A 19,857-nucleotide genomic window follows, 5' to 3' on the forward strand; every position below is an offset into this window, starting at 1 on the left:
CCTCAGTGGCCTATAGAGACCAGGCCATGCCCCAAACACCTCTGGTGCCTGAAGCAACTGCAGGTGCCAGGGCCCTCCTCTCTCTGAGGCTGTGGTCACAGGCCCCACAGAGCTATGAAGAGACCCCTGTAGGCTGCATCAGCAGGCTGCAGTATCAGGGACCAGGGCTGGAACAGACCTGGATGGCTGAGCCTGAAATCCCTGCCTCTGCCAGCAGTGCTAAGGATTCTGCACCCATTTTACAGGTAACACTGAGGAGCAGGACTTTTAAATTACACTTATTTATTTATTATGTATGTGTGCACCACAGCACACACATGAAGCTCGACCATTTGAGAGTCGCCCCCTCTTCCCAGCCCATGGCCCTCTACCCAGGTGCCTGCCCGAGGAGCAGGGCTCTGAATGGCTTGGAGTGGCACCTAGACTGCAGCCCAGTGACCGGCCCTGCCGGGACACCAGCTCGCAGAAGCCCCAAATTCCAGGCAGAATGCTGTACTTCCACGTGCCCTTTGCCCCAAAACTGCTGAGAAAGTCTGTGGGCGGGAAAGGGCACTGCGAGGGGTGGGGCACGAGGTCACCACTGTTGCCTGCTGGGACACAGGCCCCAAGGACTGCTTCTGCCCCCCTCCCCCGCCACGGACCTGCTGAACACACCTGGGTGACATGGGTGGGGGACAGAGTGGCAGGGCCCCACAGCTACCCATGTTCTGGAGCCAGAGCTCACTGAGCCAGCGTCAAGGCGCCAGGTCTCCTTTCTTTCCTGTCCACAGTTCCCGAAGCTCCACACGGCAGCCCAGGTCTCGCAATGCAGCCTTGGCCACATCCTCACAGTCTGGGTGGGCAGCTCGGGCTTTCGAAATGAGCTCCTCCGCCCCCAGATCCAGGATGGGCTTGGAGAAGACCGGGCTTCGGGACACCAGGTTTCGGATCAACATGCAGGCCTGTTTCTGGAAGACAGAAAGGCTGTGAATAGGGCGAGGGGCCTAGGCTGGAGCCCACTCTGACCTTAGTGTACTCCTTGGAGTGTGATGAGACAGACATTCAGCAGACGACCAGGCTAGACACGCGTTCTCATGTGACCTTCTAAGCCCATGTCCCACATCTCCTAAGTGAGCACTCAAGACAGTATCTGGGACCCAGACTACGATTTAGGAACAAAGAACTATCCATAGTCCCCTGAGGCAGGCCCTGGAGATAGTACAGTGAGGCCAAGCGTGGAGGTGCCAAAGTTCATTTCTCAATGAGTCTCCCATCTGAGTTGGCTCCAGGAACCTTCATGAGTTGGTTTTTGTTTTTTTTTTTTTGAGACAGCATTTCTCTGTGTAGTCCTGGCTTTCCTGAAAACTCTGTAGACCAGGCTGGCCCCAAAGTCACAGAGATCTACCTGCCTCTGCCTTCCACGTGCTGGGATTAAAAGTATGTGCTACCATGCCCAGCCCTTCCTTCAAGGGCTTTAATGTCCCTGAGGCACCGGCGCCATCTGTTAGAGCTAGGGCTAAAGAGAGTCATGTACAGGCCCCAGACTGTCTTCAACGCTCGGTGGCTCAGAACACCTGACACAGTGAGGATGCCCCGTGTGCATGGTGACACAGGCTGATGCCCCAGTGCCCAGGAGGCTGACGACACTGAACCCTGACCTCCAGGCCAGTTGGAGCTACAGAGCTAGAGCCTATTCAAAGGGAAACTGGGGTGGGGGTCAGATTCAGTGGTCAACTGGTAGCGTGTTTACCTACCATGTACTGGCATCTGTCCCCATCAGGAGTGTGGCATCATAGGCCTGTCACTACAGAAGAAAGCAAGAAGCACCCAAGCTGTCCGGCAGGCTCGTCCTAAATTTGCGGTAGTTCTGCCTCTTGACTGGGTGTATAGCCACCATGCCTAGCTCAACATGCTTCGACAATGAGAAGGGAAGGAACCCTGTAGGCTTGGGCTGTGGTGGGCTGCCTACTCACCTGGACCCCGGCTTCCTGTGGGTGCGCCTTCATGGCCTGCAGGGCAGCTGATGCCCCGCCGCCCTCAACAATGACCCGGCTGTTCTCCGGCTTGCGTAGGGCCAGAACGCACAGCGCTGCACAGCTCTGCTCACAAACCTGTGAGTGTGGGACGGGCGCTGAGGCTGATGAGCAGATCCCCTCCCCATGTCAGTGCAACTGGCCACCCCACCCTGGGTATTCTGCAGCTCCCCTCAGTAGGCTTATGTGTCACAGCAGTGGTGGGCTGGGTGTCCAGCGGTAGTGAGGGCACTGGCCCCGTGAGAACCTGACAGGATACAGGTTACCAGGAGCACCGCAGCCATAGTCCTTTACCTAGCCTTGCTGACCGTGAGGAGGCAATCCCTGGAGATCACTGCCCAGCCCACGTGTCTGAGGTGGGTACCTGGGGGCTGGCCAGGTGTCGTGTCATGGCGGCCACAATGGAGCCAGTACCGCCTGCCTGGACAATGGCATCCTTCACGTCATCGTTGCCCGCGATGGCTCTCAGCGCGCTGAGCACTTGCTTCACGAGGTCCTGCGTGGAGGCAAGGTGAGGTCACTCTGGCTTGTGTGCCAGCTACAAGCCTCCTGCTTGGCTGCTTCTCAGCTTAAACACAAGTGGCCACCCCAGGGTCAAAGACCTGCCTGGAACAGCATGGCAGAATGATGACCCACTATGCAGAGAAAGGGAAGATTGCAAGACAGACTGGGTTTTGTGGATGATCTGCCTAATCTACCTCATGTGAGTTAGGCATGAGGTGTGGCCCAAGGAGAGCACTGAGCAGCCTGAGCTGAGGACATCTTTTCCATTTCCTCATTCTTGCTCGGTAGAGAGTGTACAAGTGGGACCCAGGCACTGGCTCACACAACAAGGCCCCGAGTTCTAGCACCCACACCAACCAGTGAGCCTACGCAAGACAATACACATGGGTCAAATTCAAAGCCAGCCGGGACTACGTGAGACCTGTGACCCTTTCTCACTGTCTCTCGAATGCACGTGCGCGCACACACACTCCAGCATGGTGGCTCATGCCTGGCATCCCAGTACTTGGAAGGCTGAAGTAGGAGGATCCTAATATCAAGACTAGCCTGGGTTACATAGACTAAATGGGCTGCAGTGTGACTCACTGGCAGAGGGCTTGCATGCAGAGTTTCACCAATATCGGGAAACAGGGGGAAAAAAAAGGACAGAATGGAACCAGAGCCCTGAGAGTGTGGACAGGCCTTCTGTGCCCAAACCTTCACCCTTGTCTTCCCCAGTGGGGTCAGTCCAGCCAAGAGCCCTGAGGAAGAAGGAAGATTTTGGGCTCCACCTGGTGGTCACTGCAGCCAGCCAGCAGGGTCACAAGAATGCCAAGGCCTCCCAGCTCGATGACCTCCTGGCAGAACTCATTTCTCACAGCCAGGCGGGACAGGGTGCTGCAGAGCTCACTCAGGACTCCCGGGTTGTCAGGGAATGCTGTGCAAAGGTAGGAAGAGAGAGTTGGAGTCGGGAGGGACCAGGGACAAACACGTCTCAAGAATCTGTTAGCATTAGGAGAACTCCCCACTTCACAGGCTGGCCGGGGTCACCGGACAGGCCCAGGGGAGAATCAGCCCCTATCTGGGCCTGCCATGTGCCATGCCAGCACAGCTGGCTACCAACTGCCAGACCTGCTTCTTGCACCCACAGGGCAAAGACGTCCAGGGCTGGGCAAGGTGTACACGTTAATCCCCTGCACTCTGGAACTCTTTTGTGAGTTCCAGGATAGCGTGGTCTACATAGCAAGTTCCAGAGTCTCACAGAGAGACACAGCCTCAAAGGAAGGAAACAGCCTGGCTGGGAAGGACCATGTGCAGATGGACTGCAGGTGCACCTGAAGGCGATGGTTACTGGCTAGCATCTACAGGGATCTCAGAGCACTTGCTGCCTCTACCCACCTGACACCCCACTGTCCTGCACAGGCTGATCTGAATGGGCGAAGGATGTGCTTGAAGTAATGGGACGAGTGTGGTGCTGTGGGAGGGCCATCCAACCAGCCACGTGGGAAACTGAGGTTTTTCAGTGGAGAAAGCCTCTCCTGCCCCAGGCCTTCAGACTACCAGGTGAGTTGTCCTCTCTAAGTGGGTGCAGCTTAGAGGTGGGGCCTGGACCCAGTGCTCAACATGAGGCACGACATCTGCTTCCCTGGAATCCACCGCAGCACTGGCAAGTAAAAGGAAGCCTGACAGGGCTTCACATGTCTGTCCCCTGATCTCACTACCCTAACCCAGCCACAAACAAGCACGGAAGGTACAAACAAGTCTTCAAGAAGCCAACCGGCTTTGCAGATAGTCAGGCCCCATTTCTCGGCTGGAATGTGGAACAGGAACTGAGACAGGCCTTCCTAACTCTCAGATGGAGTGAAAATCCCACACACAGGCCTGGCCATGCAGCTAGAGCCATGGGACAGGCAGGGAACTCATCCTTCTAGCACCTTCTCTGCTCCAATTCCCAGTCAGGTTTTCACAGCTATTGTTGTTTTGAAACATGATCTCACTGTGTAGCTTTGGCTGGACTCGAACTTGCTATGGAGAGTAGTATATGCGAAGATTAAAGGTGTGTGTGACCACTGTGGCAGTATAGACAGTTCTTTCTTCTTCTTCTTCCTCTTCCTCTTCCTCTTCTTCTTCTTCTTCCTTCTTTCTTTCTTTTTTTTTTTTTTGAGACAGGGTTTTCCTGTGTAGCCTTGGCTGTCCTGGACTTACTTTGTAGACCAGGCTGGCATCGAACTCACAGCAAACCACCTGCTTCTGCCTCCCAGACTGTTGGGATTACAGGGATGAGTATCACACCCGGCTTCAGATATTTCAAATGGATCAAAGGGACAGGTCAGAAGATAGTGGATTTACCGTATGAATACACAGCTGGCTCATAGCAGCCACTCTGAGCTACATACATGTATGTGCCAAAGAACTTATACACAAGGACAGACAGAAGTGTAGGGATGTTTGTTAGTTTACAGTGCTGAGGATGAACCCAGGACATCCTGAATCCAGGCAGGTCTCTGAGCCACGCCTCCATCTCCTCACTGGGAGATTCTAGGCAGGGGCTCTATGGCTGGGCAACTCTCTTAGCATGCCCTCCCCACTCTTACCAGTGCTGCTCCTACCTTTGGCAGCCTCAATGAGCACCTTCAGGCCTCTATTTTCTTGAACAATCATCTTGGCATGCTCATGGGCATGGCCAAAGGGCACTCGGATGTCATCGTCGAAGGTCATGACCCGCAAGGCCCAGCAGGCCTCCTTGACCACATCGGGGTGATGGCCATGCTGTGTAATAGCAGCAGTGAGCAGGGGCAGCACTCCGGCTTTCACCAAACCTTGCCGATTCTGCTCGTGTTTCAGGCAGGCATGGCGCACACAGCGGATCCCACAGCAGGTGAGTTCAGTGTTAGCGGTGTTCTGTGCCAGTGTGGCCACGAGAAGCTGCAGGCCCTGGGCATCCAAGAGGTCAGGCTGGCCATCAGTTAGCACTGCCAAGGCATTGAGAGCCTGGAGCAGAAGGCCCTGGTCGCTTGTGGCAGCCAGCTGCCAAGCAGCCAAAAGGATTGGGTAGGCCCCCTTCTGGGCTGCCAGGTAGCGGCTGGCTTTCTGCTGCTTGCACTGGTCACAGAAGCGGGAAAGGTGGGCAGATACCTCCTGGAGCCGAGCGCCAGTCAAGGACTCCTGCAGATCACTGAGAGTCTGCGAAGAATGTCAATGTTAGTTGCTACTCACAGGCTCTGTACCACAGGGAGCTGCACCCCATAATCTGGGCCCAAGACAGAAGAAGAGCCAGATCCATCTGAAAATTTCTACACCTATTCTGCTATCTTAAGCCAGAACTTTCATTTTTTTTTTTGTGTGTGTGTGTGTGTGTGTGTGTGTACAATACTCTCAGAGGCCAGAAAAGGAGGTAGGATCTCTTGGAGCTGGAGTTACAGGCTGTTGTGAGCCACCATGTATGTTTGGGGAACTGAAACTGGGTCCTCTGTAAGAGCAGCCAGCACTCTTAACTGGTGAGCTATGTCTTCAGGGCCATCACAGGGTCTTAATATATAGCCCAGGTTGGCCATGAACTCATAGAAAACCTCTTGCAACAGCCTCCTCAATGTTGAAATTCCAGGTATGAGCCACCATACATATAATCACCTTATTTAAAGGAAAGTCTTGGTTATTACTTTACGTGTGTGGGTGTTTTGCCTAAATATCTGTCTGTGCACCCCTAAGGTACCTGATGCCTGAGGATGCTGGAAGAAGTGTCACATCCCCTGGAACCCAGGTCTACTGTAAGAACAGCCCATGCTCTTAGCTGCTGGGCCACCTCTCCAGCCTCTTCCGCCTGTTTTTAAGTACTATGGATTAAACCTGGGCTTCATGCACTTCTGCTGAGTTACACACATCCCCAAGCCCTTGTTTTTATTTTTCATTAAAAAATTTTATTTATATGTCTCTCTCTCACACACATAGACACACATACATTACAACATGCATAAAGAGAACAGACAACTCCCTCTGCCTGTGCATTCTGGTGATCCAACTCCTATCAGACTTGGTGGCACACACCCTTTCCTGTTGAGTCCTCTAACAGCCTGTTCTTTTCCAAGGGAAGTGAGGATATAATGCAGGGTCTGCATACTAGCTGTGTGCTCTATTGCTGCCTCACGCCTGTAGTTTTAGGAGCCCTGAGTACCAGAGGCCACAACTACACTGCTGAGAATACACTGAAGTGGGCTGACTTTCTTTTTTAAAGATTTATTTATTATTATTTATACTCTATTCTACCTGCATGTGTACCTGCACGCCAGAAGAGGGCACCAGATCCATACTGATGGTTGTGAGCCACCATGTGGTTGCTGGGACTTGAACTCAGGACCTCTAAAAGAACAGCTAGTGAGTGCACTTAACCTCTGAGCCATCTCTCCTCCCCAGGGCTTACTTTCTTCACCTTTCAGTATCTGCTCCATCAAAAATCAGAAAGCGAGGTGGGCATGGTGGCACACACATTTAATCCTAGTACAGGGAGGCAGAGGCAGGTAAATCTCTGTTAGTTTAGAGCCAGCCTGGTCTACAGAGTGAGTTCCAGGACTACACAGAGAAACCCTGTCTTGAACACCCTCCCCAGAATTAAATAAATAAATAAAATTTTAAAAATCAGAATGTTAGCTCTTTCATATGCCATTTCAATGTTCTGTGGAGAAGTGCCAGCTATCTCAGTGGCCCTGCTAAGCACGTGAGTAGAGACATACTCAGGCCTAGCCCTAATTGCACCAAGCAGCCCCAGAAGGGAGCAGGAGATGCTGCCTGTCTGGGTCCAGCCACTGGAGCCACTGAAGTGGCTGCTGGGGGTTGTTATCTAGTCTAACTGTTCCTCTGCGTGCTCCTGGGAGGAGAAGGCCTCTTCCTCGGGCCTGACCATTGGGCAGCTCCCTCTCATCATCCAAAGACATTTGCCTGCCCCAGTGAAGCCTCTTTACATACAGATTTCTCAGGTGAAACACCAAGCCGTCAGGGGAATTATGAGAAAAACATCAAAAGCAGAGCCAGCCAGTCTGGGTGACAACTCGTGTGACCTTAGGATGTACCCCAATGTGAGCCAAAGTTTAAGTCAATGTGCCCAATGCCCCAGAGGCTGCTGACAACTCGCCCATGAAAGGGACAATCAGCAGAAATCAGCATCCCAGAAGGGTTTGGTTGGAATTCAGCTACCAAGACAGGGAGAGACACCTGCAGGCCAGCAGTGGGTAAAGTGCTTCCTATTGCCCTGGGTTGGACCCCAGGACCCACAGACTGGAAGGATACAACACATGGCTGAGAGTTGTCCTCTGACCTCTGAATATGCACCTCAGCACATGTGCCCCCATGACAGTTCTACTGTTGTTGAAACAGGATCATATTATGTGGTCCTGGCTAGTCTAGACTCACTATGCCTCCTAAAGGAGGAGGGGGTATATTAAAGGCAGGTATCACCACACTTGGCCAAAAAACTGTTTTTATAAAAGTCAAGGACTGGTAGTAGGTACCTGGGGTGGGGTTTCAGCACTGGCTGGGTAAACACAGGACCTGAGTTCAGATCCCCAGAACCCACAGAATGCTGGGCCAGAGACCCTTGATACATATGTGCCCTTGACCCCAGCACTTGGGCAGTGAGATCACGCATGCACTTGTGTGTCTCAAACATGTCCTCCACATGGCTCAGCTGTCCCCCAGAGGCTGGGCTGCCCTCACATGGACGTGGGACACATGGCTGTAGATTTCCACTGGCCACAAGGTTGTTCATTCAGATCCCGATTTCTGCCATATGGGGCCTAGGAAGAGGACTCTCCGGCCCCCAAGACTGCCCCACAGTGATGAGGGAAGCAGCTGCTCCTACCTGCAGGACATCATGTGTGGGCTCCTGGAGTCCATCTGAGGACACTTTTGGTGCTGTCTTCACGATGTTGCTCAGATCAACCCCTGCAGAAAGGAAAAACGGGGAGAAGTGCTGAGGACACAGGACAACTGCCCCTCCTCAAGTCCCTTAAGTCAGCCCCTCCCTGCTGGAGGCCTTCCTCCCAGGGTTCTGCCAACATCTTCCAGCCCTCCGTTCCGCAGGCCAGCCACAGGCCGCAAGCAAAGCTACCACCGTGCTGGCTTTGTGTGGTGAGGTAGCAGCTCCCACCTCGCAGTGAGATGGGAGGAGACTCCACAGAGCCTCTCCCTTGAAACTTGCACCCCTACTGGTCCCACTTCTTGCTTATGTGGGGGGGGGGGGGTAGGAGAAATTTTTTAAACTATTATTTGTTTGTTTTTGAGACATAGTCTCACTATGTAGACCAGGCTGGACTTGAACTAATAGAGATCCACCTTCTTACATCTCCCAAAGTCTGGGAGTAAGAGAGTGTCACCACATCAGCTAGGGGATAATGTGGAAGCATAATGGCCCAGGATTAATGGGAGAAGAGCCGAACAGAGTTTCAGCCTTGGGTACCTCATCGAGCATGGCACGAGTTGGCTCCATCCTCTCTCCCAACCTGGCAGCAGAAAGCCAGCTGCACTACCATCAACCTTGGTAAGAATGTACTATCTTGACAGTTATCAGGCCTCACTCCTTGTTTGACCTTAGAAGGTTTTTCCCCCTCGACCTCCCAGCCCCTGAGTATGCAGAGGAAGTATCTTTCAAGACTCCTGTTCTAGTCAATTGTACATGTCCACACAAACCTTGCCCCAAAGACCCTGCCTACCTGCCCAGGGGTGTAAAAACCCCAATAAACCAAACCAGTGTTCCCAAGCTGTGTGCCTGCTCTGCCCATGCACGCACTGCCTACCAAGGTCCTGCGCTGCACCTTCCTGCCCAGCTAAGCTTCCCCACTGCAGCACAGCCTAGGGCACACCAAGCTGTCTATCCCAAGGGGGAGAAGTGAACTCAGAGTGACAGGGTAAGGTTTTGCTGAGGTAGTATCTTGTTACGTAGCCCAGGCTGACCTCAAATTCAGAGTAATCTTTCTGCCTCACTTCCCAAGTACTGAGATCAGCTGGTATTTATCAGTTGATAAATACTTATTATCCCAACATTGGGAAATGGAGGCGGGAGGATCAGTGTTCAAGCTAGCCTTAGCTACATAATGAGTTGAGAGGCTAGCCTAGACTACATGAATCAGTCTTTAAAAATAAACACACAAAAAGCAAAGACAACTCCCCTCACACACACAGTAATTCTCCTGCTTTAGCTTTCCAAGTACTGGGACCAGCTGGTAGTGTTGGTGTACACATATTCTAAACTGGGAGGCAAGAGGAGCAGCTAGCCTTACTACATAATGAGTTAAGAGGCTAGCCTCGGCTATACAAATCAGTCTTGGAAACAAACAAACAACCCCAAAAAATAGTAACAAAGATAAGGAAGACCTGGGATCACAGGCATGTGCCACGATGCTGTGCTTTGCTGGGCACCATGTGTGTGTTTATGTGTGAATGTGTTTGTGTGTGCGTATGCTGGTGTGTGTGGATAATCACGTGGGCAGATGTACACATGTGGGGGGTAATGGAGGACCAGAGTCCAACTCAGGTCCTTCCTCGGGAGCTGTAATCCTTCCTGAGACAGGGTTTTCCTGAACCTGAGGCTCATCAATTAGGCTAGACCAGCTGGCCAACTAGCCCCAGCCATGCACCTGTCTCCACCCCACTGCTGGGCTACTGGCTGGCTGTGTGTCAACCTGACACAAGCTACAGTCATCCCAGAGGACGGAGCCTCAGTTGAGGAAATGCCTCCATGGGATTCAGCTGTAAGAAATTTTCTTGAGCAGGTGGGTGGGAATTTAGCTCAGTAGTAGAGCGTTTGCCTAGCAAGGCCCTGGGTTCGGTCCTCAGCTCTGGGGGAAAAAAAAAAAAAAGAAAGAAATTTTCTTAATTAGTGATTGATGGGGGAGGTCCCAGAACCTGGTAGGTGGAGCCATCCCTGGCTGGTGGTCCTGGGTTCTAGAAGAAAGCAGGCTGAGCAAGCCATGAGGAGCAAGCCAGTAAGCAGCAGCCGTCCATCTGATCAGCTCCTGCCTCCAGGCTACAGCCCTGCTTGAGTTCCTGTTCTGACCTCCTTCAGTGATGGACAGTGATGTGGAAGTGTAATCCATCCAAACCCTTTCCTCTCCATGTCGCTTTTTGGTCGCAGCAATAGAAATCCTAACTAAGACACTGGGTGGTAGTGGTGCATGCCTTTGATCTCAGCACTCAGGAGGTAGAGGCAAGATGATCTCTGTGTTCCAGGCCAACCTGGTCTATAAAGCAAGTTCCAGGAGAGCTAGAGTTACACAGAGAAACCCTGTCTTAACTGCCCCCCCCCAGCCAGTTTTTTACACTAGTTCTGGGGCAAACTCAGCAAGTATTTCAGTGAGAGAGCCTGGAGCAGACCTCTGACCACTGAGGCTGGCCGCTCTCTTTTCCCTTCTTGCTGCCTTCCCTGGTGCAGTGAGAGCTAGACTTGAGAACAGAGATAGCAGGGAATGGATCTGCTTCTGCCTAGCACCCTGCCTCTACCGAGGGCACGTGTAGTCACCGTTGTCTTGAGCCTCTGCTCCCTGCCATGTGGCTCAAGGTCTCCAAACCCTAGCAGCACGACCGCCATCCCCCAATAGGCCTACTACCCTCTGTCCTCATGACTGACTCTAGAATGTGGCATCTGCCATGTGGCTCTGTGGCTGATGACGCCACCCCCACCCCGTTCTTATTTTGAGGTGAAGTGGAATGCTGGTGACACATGGAGATGGGGCGGGGTCATCCTGCTATGTCAGGCTGAGGGCTGGGGCCTCATGGTAGTCTTGCCTCTAAGAGCCACTGTCTTACCTTGTGATTCAAACTGCTCCACAGCCTCTCGGATGGCCTCCTCAGTGCCCATCTCAAACTCCTCAACGTTCTCCCGAACTGCAGCATCAAAGGTTTCCTGGGTGATGCGCTTGGAAGCCATTGCTGCCTGCTGAGTGAAAAGGAACATCTGGTCAGGAGACAGCAGTCACCGGGGCCGGGCCAGGTCTAGCCACCTGAGTGATCCCAGCACTAGGAAGGCAGAGACAGAAGGGTCCTGGCCAGGGGGAGGCCAGTCTCTGTACTACATAGTGAGTAGTCAAAAAGCCAAAAAGAAAAAAAAAAGGGCAAGCTAGTAAGACGGCTCTGTGGGTAAAGGTCCCTGTGCCCATGTCTCAGAACCTACGCTCAGTCCTAACAACTGACGCAGCAGAGACAATGAACTCCTGAAAGTTGTCCTCTGACGTTTACACGCAGGCTGTGACATCTACACACAAAAGAAAATAAACAGAAAAGAAAAAAGAAAGAAAAGGCCACTGAGGGACTGTCTACCAGGCCACAGCAACGACAACTGGGAGAATGCTCTTCTCACCTAGATCACCTTGATCTATCTTTGGAGCTTCTAAAAGTGCAGAGGCGCTTAGGCCTGGCATCCCTGAACACAGGGGCAGAGGCAGTTGGCTATCTGGAAGTTCAAAGTCAGTCTCATCCACATACAGAGTTCCAGGCCAGCCAGGACTACATAGTGAAACCTTAACTAAAATCAAACAAGACAAAAGCAAACATCAAAAAAAGAAATGTTACTTACTGTGTGTGTATACACATATACACACATATATATGCACACATATATATGTACACACACATTTTTTTCTATTTTGATTTTCAGCCAATTTAAATCTCCCTTCCCTTAAAAAAAATAAGCATGTGTGTATCTCTCTTTCTTATGACATATTTACCTACTATTTGTGTGGGGAGGGTATACCTAACCCATGGCACAGGTGTGGGAGTTGGAGCACAGCATTCAGGTGTCAATCTTCTCCCTCCACCATGTATGTCCTGGGGACACTCAGGTCATCAGGCTTGGCAGTAAGCACCTTCACCACTGAGCCAGCTCACTGGTCCCTGAGTCTCACTTTACCTCATAGTTAAATATAATTTCCTACACAACTGTATACAAAGACAACATTACACATAAACAGTCAAATGGCAGGGGCCAGGAGTACTGAAGTGGAGACGGTGGCAAACGTCATATCCTAGCACTTAGGATGCTGAGGCAGGAGGATCTGGAGTTCACAAGCAGCCTGGGCTACACAGTGGGCTAACCTAGGCTACATGAAACCCCCTCTCAATAAACAATCTACCCAAGATGAGGGCAATGGGTATTCAGCTACAGACAAGGCATGAACAAAATACAATGAATGACAATGCTACTGGCAGTGCAGGGATGGTGCCCAGGGCCTCATGTATGCTAGCTAGCACGCTCCCCCCAAACCAAGCCTGACAATGTTCTATAATATTAGTTTATTTAAATTTTTAAAAATTGCATTTTATCCATGTGTAAGTGTTGGCTTACATTTGCTATGTGCACATGTAGAGGTCAGAGAACCGTTTGCAGCTCTCTTCAACATGGAGGTCTGGGGCTTGAACTCAGGTCATCAGGTGTGGCAGATGACCCACCTCACTGCTTGAATATTCAGTCCATAATCAACTTTATCAAACTTTCCTGATACTGTTCTTTAGGACAAGTCATATTTGCCCATTCATTCCAGAATCATGAATTAGTCTGGTGTCAGCTGTCATCTCAGAACTAGAAAGGGCGAGGAAGGAGGATCAGGGATTCAGGGTCAGCCTGGGTACCACAGACTGTCTCAGAAAACAGAACCAGAATTCCATCCCTGAAACCTGTATAGTGAAAGAAGAAAACTGACTCTCAGTCCTCTGATCCCTACCATATGCATATGACAGACACACAAAGTAAATAAATGTATAAAAATCCAATTCAAAAACCACACTCTGACTATTTCTAACAGGAACTCAATGACTGGCTCTTTGACCTCCCCACCCCCGAAGGGAGGAGCAGTCCTGCTAGGCCACAGAGGAGGGCTTTGCAGCCAGTCCTGAAGATACCTGATAAAACAGGATTGGATGGATGGGGAGGAGGTCCCCCCATCAGTGGACTTGGAAAGGGGCACGGTGGAGATGAGGGAGGGAGGGAGGGACTGGGAGGGAATGAGGGAGCGGGACACGGCTGGGATACAGAGTTAATAAAATGTAACTGATAAGAAAAAAATAAAATTAAAAAAAAATAAAAGACAAAACCAACCCACACTCTGAGCCAGTGCGGTGGTGCATGCCTGTAATCCCAGCACTCTGGGAGGCAGAGGCCAGCCTGGTCTACAAAGCCAGTCCAGGGCTACACAGAGAAACCTTGTCTCGAAAACCAAAAAAATCAAAAATAAATAAAAACAACAACAAAAAGAATCAACCATCCAAAACAAAACAAACAAAAACCCTTACCCCAGCACACCGAGGGCAAATGTGGCAGACCCCTGTGAGTTCCCAGCCAGCCTGATCCACAGAGTGAGACCTTGCCCTTCCACACACGCCCGAAAGGAAACGAAACCACACTGATTCAAGCAGCCCTTCTCTCATGTTTTTGTTCTTTATAAGATAGGGCCTCGGGCTGGAGATGGCTCAGCAATTAAGAGCACTGTCTGCTCTTCCAAAGGTCAGGAGTTCAATTCCCGGTGACCACATGGTGGTTCACAATCATCTACAATGTGAACTGATTCCCTCTTCTGGCAGATGTAAATGCAGATAGAACACTTATATACATAAAATAAACAAATCTTAAAAAAAAAATACGATAGGGCCTCGTGTAGACCTAACCGTCCTCCAGTCTCCATCTCCCGAGTTCAAATAAACCCTTGGTTTATCTGTTGCTTTTGAGGCAGGGTCTGGCTATGTAGCTCAGACTGGTATGGAACTCTCAACAATCATCCTGCCTCCCTTCTCGAGTGCACCACATCGCCTGTTTTTGCTGCTGTGCTCGGTTGTTTTTATTCTGAAATATGGTTTGGCTACATAGTCGAGGCAGGTCTCGAACTCACAGCAATACTTTGCCTCTGCCTTCCTAGAGCAGGCATGAGAGATGCAGCAACCACGCCCGCTTTATTATATGCACAGCAAAACCTGAGCCCAGTGCCACACTGTCTCGAACCCTTGTACTACTGTTCCACTGCCTAGAAAGCAGCAGAACACGCAGCAGGTGCTCAGCACACAGCTGCAGCACGAATTAATAAATTGAATGAAAAGAACGTGCACCCCAAAGAGGCGAAGCATTTGGTTCCCAAGTATCTTTGGTACGATTCTCTCCTTCCCCGAAACCAGGTCCCCGAGGGTCCCGCAGACCCCCCCAGCCCGACCCCGCAACGCCCACTCCCCGCTGCGCCCCCCACAAGAGAAAGCGCTCCTCACCCGGTCTATGCACGTGGGGATAGGGTGGGGCTCGCAGCTGTCACCGGAGGCTTCGCCTTTGGCTCCTTCCGGCCACCGTACGCGCGCGAACGCGGAGGCGGCACCTCGTTTTGACGTCCTCGCTCAGCCGAGAAGTTCCCTCCCGGGGCAACGAGGGCGAGCGCGAGCACAGGTAAAGCGAAGGGGGCGACAGAGCCGTGTGGGCTGGAAGCCCTCGCCGTCTTTTCCGCACTGCTACTAGCAGTCGCTTCCCCTTGAAAGAGAGTTTTCATCTCGGTACAATCTGCCCTGAGAAGCAGCAGCGCGCCTGCGCTGGAGAGCCAAGATGGCCGCTGCCGACGCCTGCGCATGAGTGCCTAGGCGGTGGCAGCCAGCGCCTGCGAGCCCAGGCGAGGCAGAGGCTTGCGCCTGCGCCACTCGGCGCTGCGGAAACCGTTGGCTCATTTGCATCTCCCCGCCTCGCAAGGCGGTGGATAAGGAGCCTAAGGCGGCGGCGGGGGCGGCACCGCGCGCGGCGGGCTCGGGGTGAGGCCCGGGCCCTAGAGACCTGGGAGGGCGGGCCCGGGGTGGGGAGGACTCTGGGTGGCCCCGGGGCGAGTGCGCTTCTCCTTCGGGCTCGCGGGTCCATTCATTCCGCTCGAGCCCGCAGTCGGCCGGGCGAGCTGGGCGTAACGGCGAGTAGGCTTTGCTTTGGGCCTCCAGCTACTGAGAACCGCTGCAGCCTCCGTAGCTGCCGGTCCCGCGTGTGAGAAAACGGATATGCAGACAGATTAGGTACCTTGATTAGCTCTCAGGACCAGCTGACCCCGAGGAGACCCTGGTCACAACTGACAGAAAACCAGGGCTGCCCTCTCGCTTTCCCAGGGCGTGGGGAAACGGGGTGATGGTTATAGAAATGACCAGAGAAGGCAGGTTTGCTTCTTGAAGTTGTGTCATGAGGCAGGCTGTCACTGATATAAATGCTGCCTAGTTTTTTCCTACTTAGAGAAAGTGCCCTCACAGCGAATGCATTGTTGGTCAGGTTCAAGACCAGGCTTACTGACCTTGGTTGGATCACTTCTCCAAGTCTGCTTTTTATTATTATTATTTTTTTATTTTTATTTTTTTAAGGCAGGGTTTCAAACTGAGTATGATGGCTCACATCCATAATACCAGTGTCAGGAGGCAGAGGCAAGGAGGAGCAGTGCACTTTCGATGCCAGCCTAGTCTGTGTACTACATTTGAGGCCAGCAGGGCTCTGCAGGTAGAACATATCTGGAATCCCTCCGACTCTACCCTGCCAAAAAAAAAAAAAGTAAAAAGAAATAAAAATAAAGAGTCTCCTGAGCCTGGCAAGTACTGGTAACCCTAGTACTTGGAAGGCAGAAGCAGGAGAATCAGAAGGTTAGTGCCAGTGACAGCATGGACTACTCTTATGTAGTTGCAAAAAAGCAAATAAAAAAAAAAAAAACAAAAAAAAACTCATGCATAGCCATGCGCTCTGGCACACACCTTTAAGCCTAGCACTCAGGAGTTGGGGGGTGGGGGGTGGATCTCTGAGTTTGAGGCTAGCCTGGCCTACCAAAGTGAGTTCAGGACAGCCATGGCTATTACACAGAGAAACCTTGTTTTGAAAAGCCAAAACAAATGAACAAACAAACAAACAAAAAACCTCATGCATATACAAAACTGGGCTTTGTTATGTAGCCTAGGCTGGCCTGGAACTCACTTGGTAGCCCACACAGGCTTTAAACTTGAAGTCCTATTGCTCAGTCCCATAAATAGCTGGGGTTACATTCGTGTATCACTAGGTCCTTTGAGTGTGTGTTTGTGTGTGTGTGTGTGTGTGTGTGTGTGTGTGTGTGTAGGCCAGAAATTGATGTCTGATCACTGATTGGCAAGTCTGGCTCACCACCAAACTCCAGAGATCCTTCTTGTTCCTTCTGCTCAGAACTGAGATTATAGGCACGTGTCCTTGTGCCCAGCCTTTTTTCTTTTTAATTTCATGTATTTCTGGGTACATGTGTGCCACAGCACATGGGTGGAAATTAGAAAACAACTTGCCAGATTGAACTCTGTTCTCTAACTTGGCCCCCTTACTGAGCCGTCTCAGCGTCTACCTCTTTGTAAGATTTTATTTATTGGACTGGGTAAGGGCAAGTAGATACGGGTACCAGTGGAAGCCAAAAGCTGTTGTCAGATTCCTTGGAACTGGAGTTGTACGTAGTTAGCTGTCCAGTGTGGGTGCTGGGAACACTTGTGGCTCTGTGCAAGAGCAATAAGCACTCTTAGTCACTGAGCTACCTCTGCAGGCCCTCTTCGGCCCCCTTTTCAGGTTCTCACTATGTAGTCTTTGCTAGCCTGGAACTGGAAATCCCATTGCCCCAGCCTTCCTAATGCTGGGATCGCTGGCCTGCAGCGGCACGCCTCCTGTGCTGCACTGTCTCGGGTCTGTGCTATAAGCACTCAGCTCTGGGGTGTGTTGTTGAAAGAAGCAGAAGAGATCTTTCACTGAGACTAGCGCAGAGTGAACAGTGGCTAGCTTACTGTCTGCTTGTGACAATGCCACTCACTCATCTCAGAGGTGAAGTGAGCTCTCTGTCAAGCCCTTCTCCAAACTGTGAGGTTGGTGTGTGACACCTTTCCCAAATACTTTTTTCTAGGGTCTTTCGTCCAATTCGGTTACCCCTTTTTTGGTGGTGATTTTTGGCCCTTTGAAGGCTGTCTTGATCAGTTTGGCTTCTCTCACTTTAGGAGAGAAAAACATGGCGGCAAGGCGGATGGCACAGGAATCTTTGGACACTGTATTACAGGAAAAATCTAAACGGTATGGGGATTCTGAGGCTGTTGGTGAAGCTATCCAGCTTAAAGCTCAAGGTAAGTTAAGATGTTTGGCCTGTGCAAGAGGGGCTCTGTGGACTCTAATACTCTGGGTGCAAGCCGAGCTACTGTGAGCCCTGCTGGACTTGTCAAGAGAATCATGGTTTTTTGTGGCCCCCCTCAAGCTAAGTCAGTTTGCTGTTTGTCAGTAAGAGAGCATGTCAGCCACACACCCTCCCCACTAAAGAGTTTAATCGTGTTCTGGTGGGTAACGCAGGGCCTTACTCATGGCAAAACACACACTCTGCCACTAACTGCATACCAGCCTCTACAGAAGGCGCCCTTTGTGAGGATGCACACTGGAACACAGAGATCAGAGGACATTGCAGAAATTGATTGTCTCCTTTCACCGTGTGCGTTCCAGGGACCAATCTCGGGTGTTAGTCAGGCTTGTGGCAAGTGCCTTTCCTCAGAGCCATCTCAGCAGCTGTTCCCCGTTAAGACACTGATTGTCTTAGCCTCCAGCAAACTGGCTGAACTGAAATCTTAGTTCTTGTAGGCAAATCTAAACCACGACTTAAAGGTTCCTATAGAGGTGGCCCAACACAAAATCATAAAGATTTGTTGTTGTTGTTGTTGTTGTTACCAAAAAAAAAATTTATTTTAGCTTGAGTAGCTCTCCAGTGTAAACTTTGTAGACTATAACCTAACATTGCAGTGTCAAAAGGGCGAACCTGCTACAGTACTCAAGTGTGTGGCCTCGACCGTGGGTGTGTGTGCATGTGACCATGCCTGAAGATGCTTGTATGTGTGGAGGCTGGGGCCTTCCGTAGTCGCTCTGCACTATTACGCTTTGTTTAGTTTTTGCTGTTGTTGCTATTTTGTGGGGTTTTGTTTTGTTTTTGAGGCAGGGTCTCTATGTCAGTGTTACTCAGCCTTCCTAATGCTGGAATCCTTTAATACAGTTCTTTATACCGTGGTGACCCTCAACCATAATTATTTTTATTGCTACTTTATAGCTGTAATTTTGCTACTGTTATAAATTGTAGTGTCAATATCTGTTTTCCCATGATCTTAGGTGACTCCTGTGAAAGTGTCCTTTGACCCCCCAAAGAAGTCACAACTCATATGTTGAGAAACACTGTTCAGGGACTGGAGACATGGCTCAATGGTAGTGGTTAAGAGGCCCTGAGCTCAATTCCCAACAACCACAGGGTGACTTGCAGCCATCTATAAATGTGGTCTGATGCCCTCTTCTGGTGTGCATGTGTACATGGAGATAGAGCACTCAAAAACATAAAAGATATATGTCCTGCAGCTTGCTGTGTAGATCAGGCTGGCCTTGAACTCACAGAAATCCTCCTGCCTGTGCCTCTCAAGTGCTGGGATTAAAACCTTGGTTAATATACTAGTTTTTGTTATTTTAGGGTGGGGGTTATGAATGAGAGTGGGAGAGTCACTCACGAACCTGACACTCAACATTTCAGCTCGGCTGCTGGCCAGTGAGTGCCATGTATCCTCCTGATCTGCCTCTCAGTGCTGGGGTTATAGCCATGGGCAGCGATGTACAGCCATGTCTGGCTTTTTTGTAGGTGGTAAGAATTTGAACGTAGGTTCTCTCCTTACCCACTGAGCCATCTCCCCGAACATCACATCTTAATTTCCTCAAGAAGACTAATGGGACTTTGTGTTGTGTTACGTAGTGAGGAGCCTGAGGTAGGAGGATACCTGTGAGTTTGAGGCCAGGCTATATAGCAAGACCCTGCCTCCAAAAGAAACAGAAAAAAATAATTGATTGGCAGAAAAATGGTAAACCTTATAGAGTGCTGCATGGTTCTGGAACAGAGCTGTATGATCTGTCAGTCATACTCCCTTAGGCTTCTGCTCTATCCTGGACATTTCTTTTCTGTAAACCAGGAATGAGAAATGCATGGTGCAGCCACCATTCTTGCCTCTCTTTGGTGGGGGTGTGGGAGGGGGTGTTTTTGTGTGTGTGTGTGTGTGTGTGTGTGTGTGTGTGTGTGTGACAGGGTCTGTCTGTGTTGCCCTAGCTGTCCTGGGACTCACTCTGTAGAGCAAGCTGTCCTCGAACTCAGAGATCTGCCTGCCCCTGCCTCCCAAGTATTGGGATTAAGGCTCTGTTTCTGCCTCTTAACTCTGCCACTTTGACTGCACCAAGACCATAGTCAGGGCCCAAATGATTTCAGTTGTTTCTCGCTGGTGGAACTTCATGTCTGTCCCACCCTCTTTAGCAGCCCTTTAGTTACTATCAAGAGCTGCTACTTCACACATAGTGGGGCTGTCTGAGGAAGGCACTGGATTGCCCTTCTTA

General features: G+C 50.9%; 2 protein-coding genes across 5 annotated transcripts in view; one reads left to right on the forward strand and one right to left on the reverse strand.

Moving 5' to 3' along the window:
- Positions 1-265: 265 nt before the first annotated feature.
- On the reverse strand, positions 266-14,877 carry Armc6 (armadillo repeat containing 6). 2 transcript variants are annotated; one of them, XM_021638082.2, is made up of 8 exons: positions 14,727-14,877; positions 11,289-11,415; positions 8,347-8,429; positions 5,105-5,678; positions 3,287-3,432; positions 2,377-2,508; positions 1,953-2,090; positions 266-947 (listed from the first exon to the last, which is right to left on the reverse strand). In XM_021638082.2, the coding sequence occupies exons 2-8, from the start codon at positions 11,407-11,409 to the stop codon at positions 735-737; spliced, it is 1,407 nt and encodes a 468-aa protein (XP_021493757.1). In that variant the 5' UTR covers positions 11,410-11,415; positions 14,727-14,877; the 3' UTR covers positions 266-734. The 2 variants fall into 2 exon arrangements, with proteins under 2 accessions (XP_021493757.1, XP_021493758.1); XM_021638083.2 differs by having other exon boundaries at positions 11,289-11,418.
- Positions 14,803-19,857, forward strand: part of Sugp2 (SURP and G-patch domain containing 2) — a 39,280-nt gene continuing 34,225 nt past the window's right edge. For 2 of the 3 annotated variants that reach the window (XR_002476447.2, XM_021638079.2), the window contains exons 1-2: positions 15,102-15,251; positions 17,460-17,582. Coding sequence is in view for 2 of the 3 variants with exons in the window: in XM_021638079.2 (XP_021493754.1) it covers positions 17,471-17,582 (112 nt within the window). In the remaining variant the exon portion in view is untranslated. Of the gene's footprint in view, positions 14,899-15,101; positions 15,252-17,459; positions 17,583-19,857 lie in introns of those variants that run through there. The other variant, XM_060381918.1, reaches the window with a different exon arrangement.

This window comes from Meriones unguiculatus, chromosome 4 (assembly GCF_030254825.1).
Source record: "Meriones unguiculatus strain TT.TT164.6M chromosome 4, Bangor_MerUng_6.1, whole genome shotgun sequence".
In the NCBI taxonomy this organism is placed as follows: domain Eukaryota; kingdom Metazoa; phylum Chordata; class Mammalia; order Rodentia; family Muridae; genus Meriones; species Meriones unguiculatus.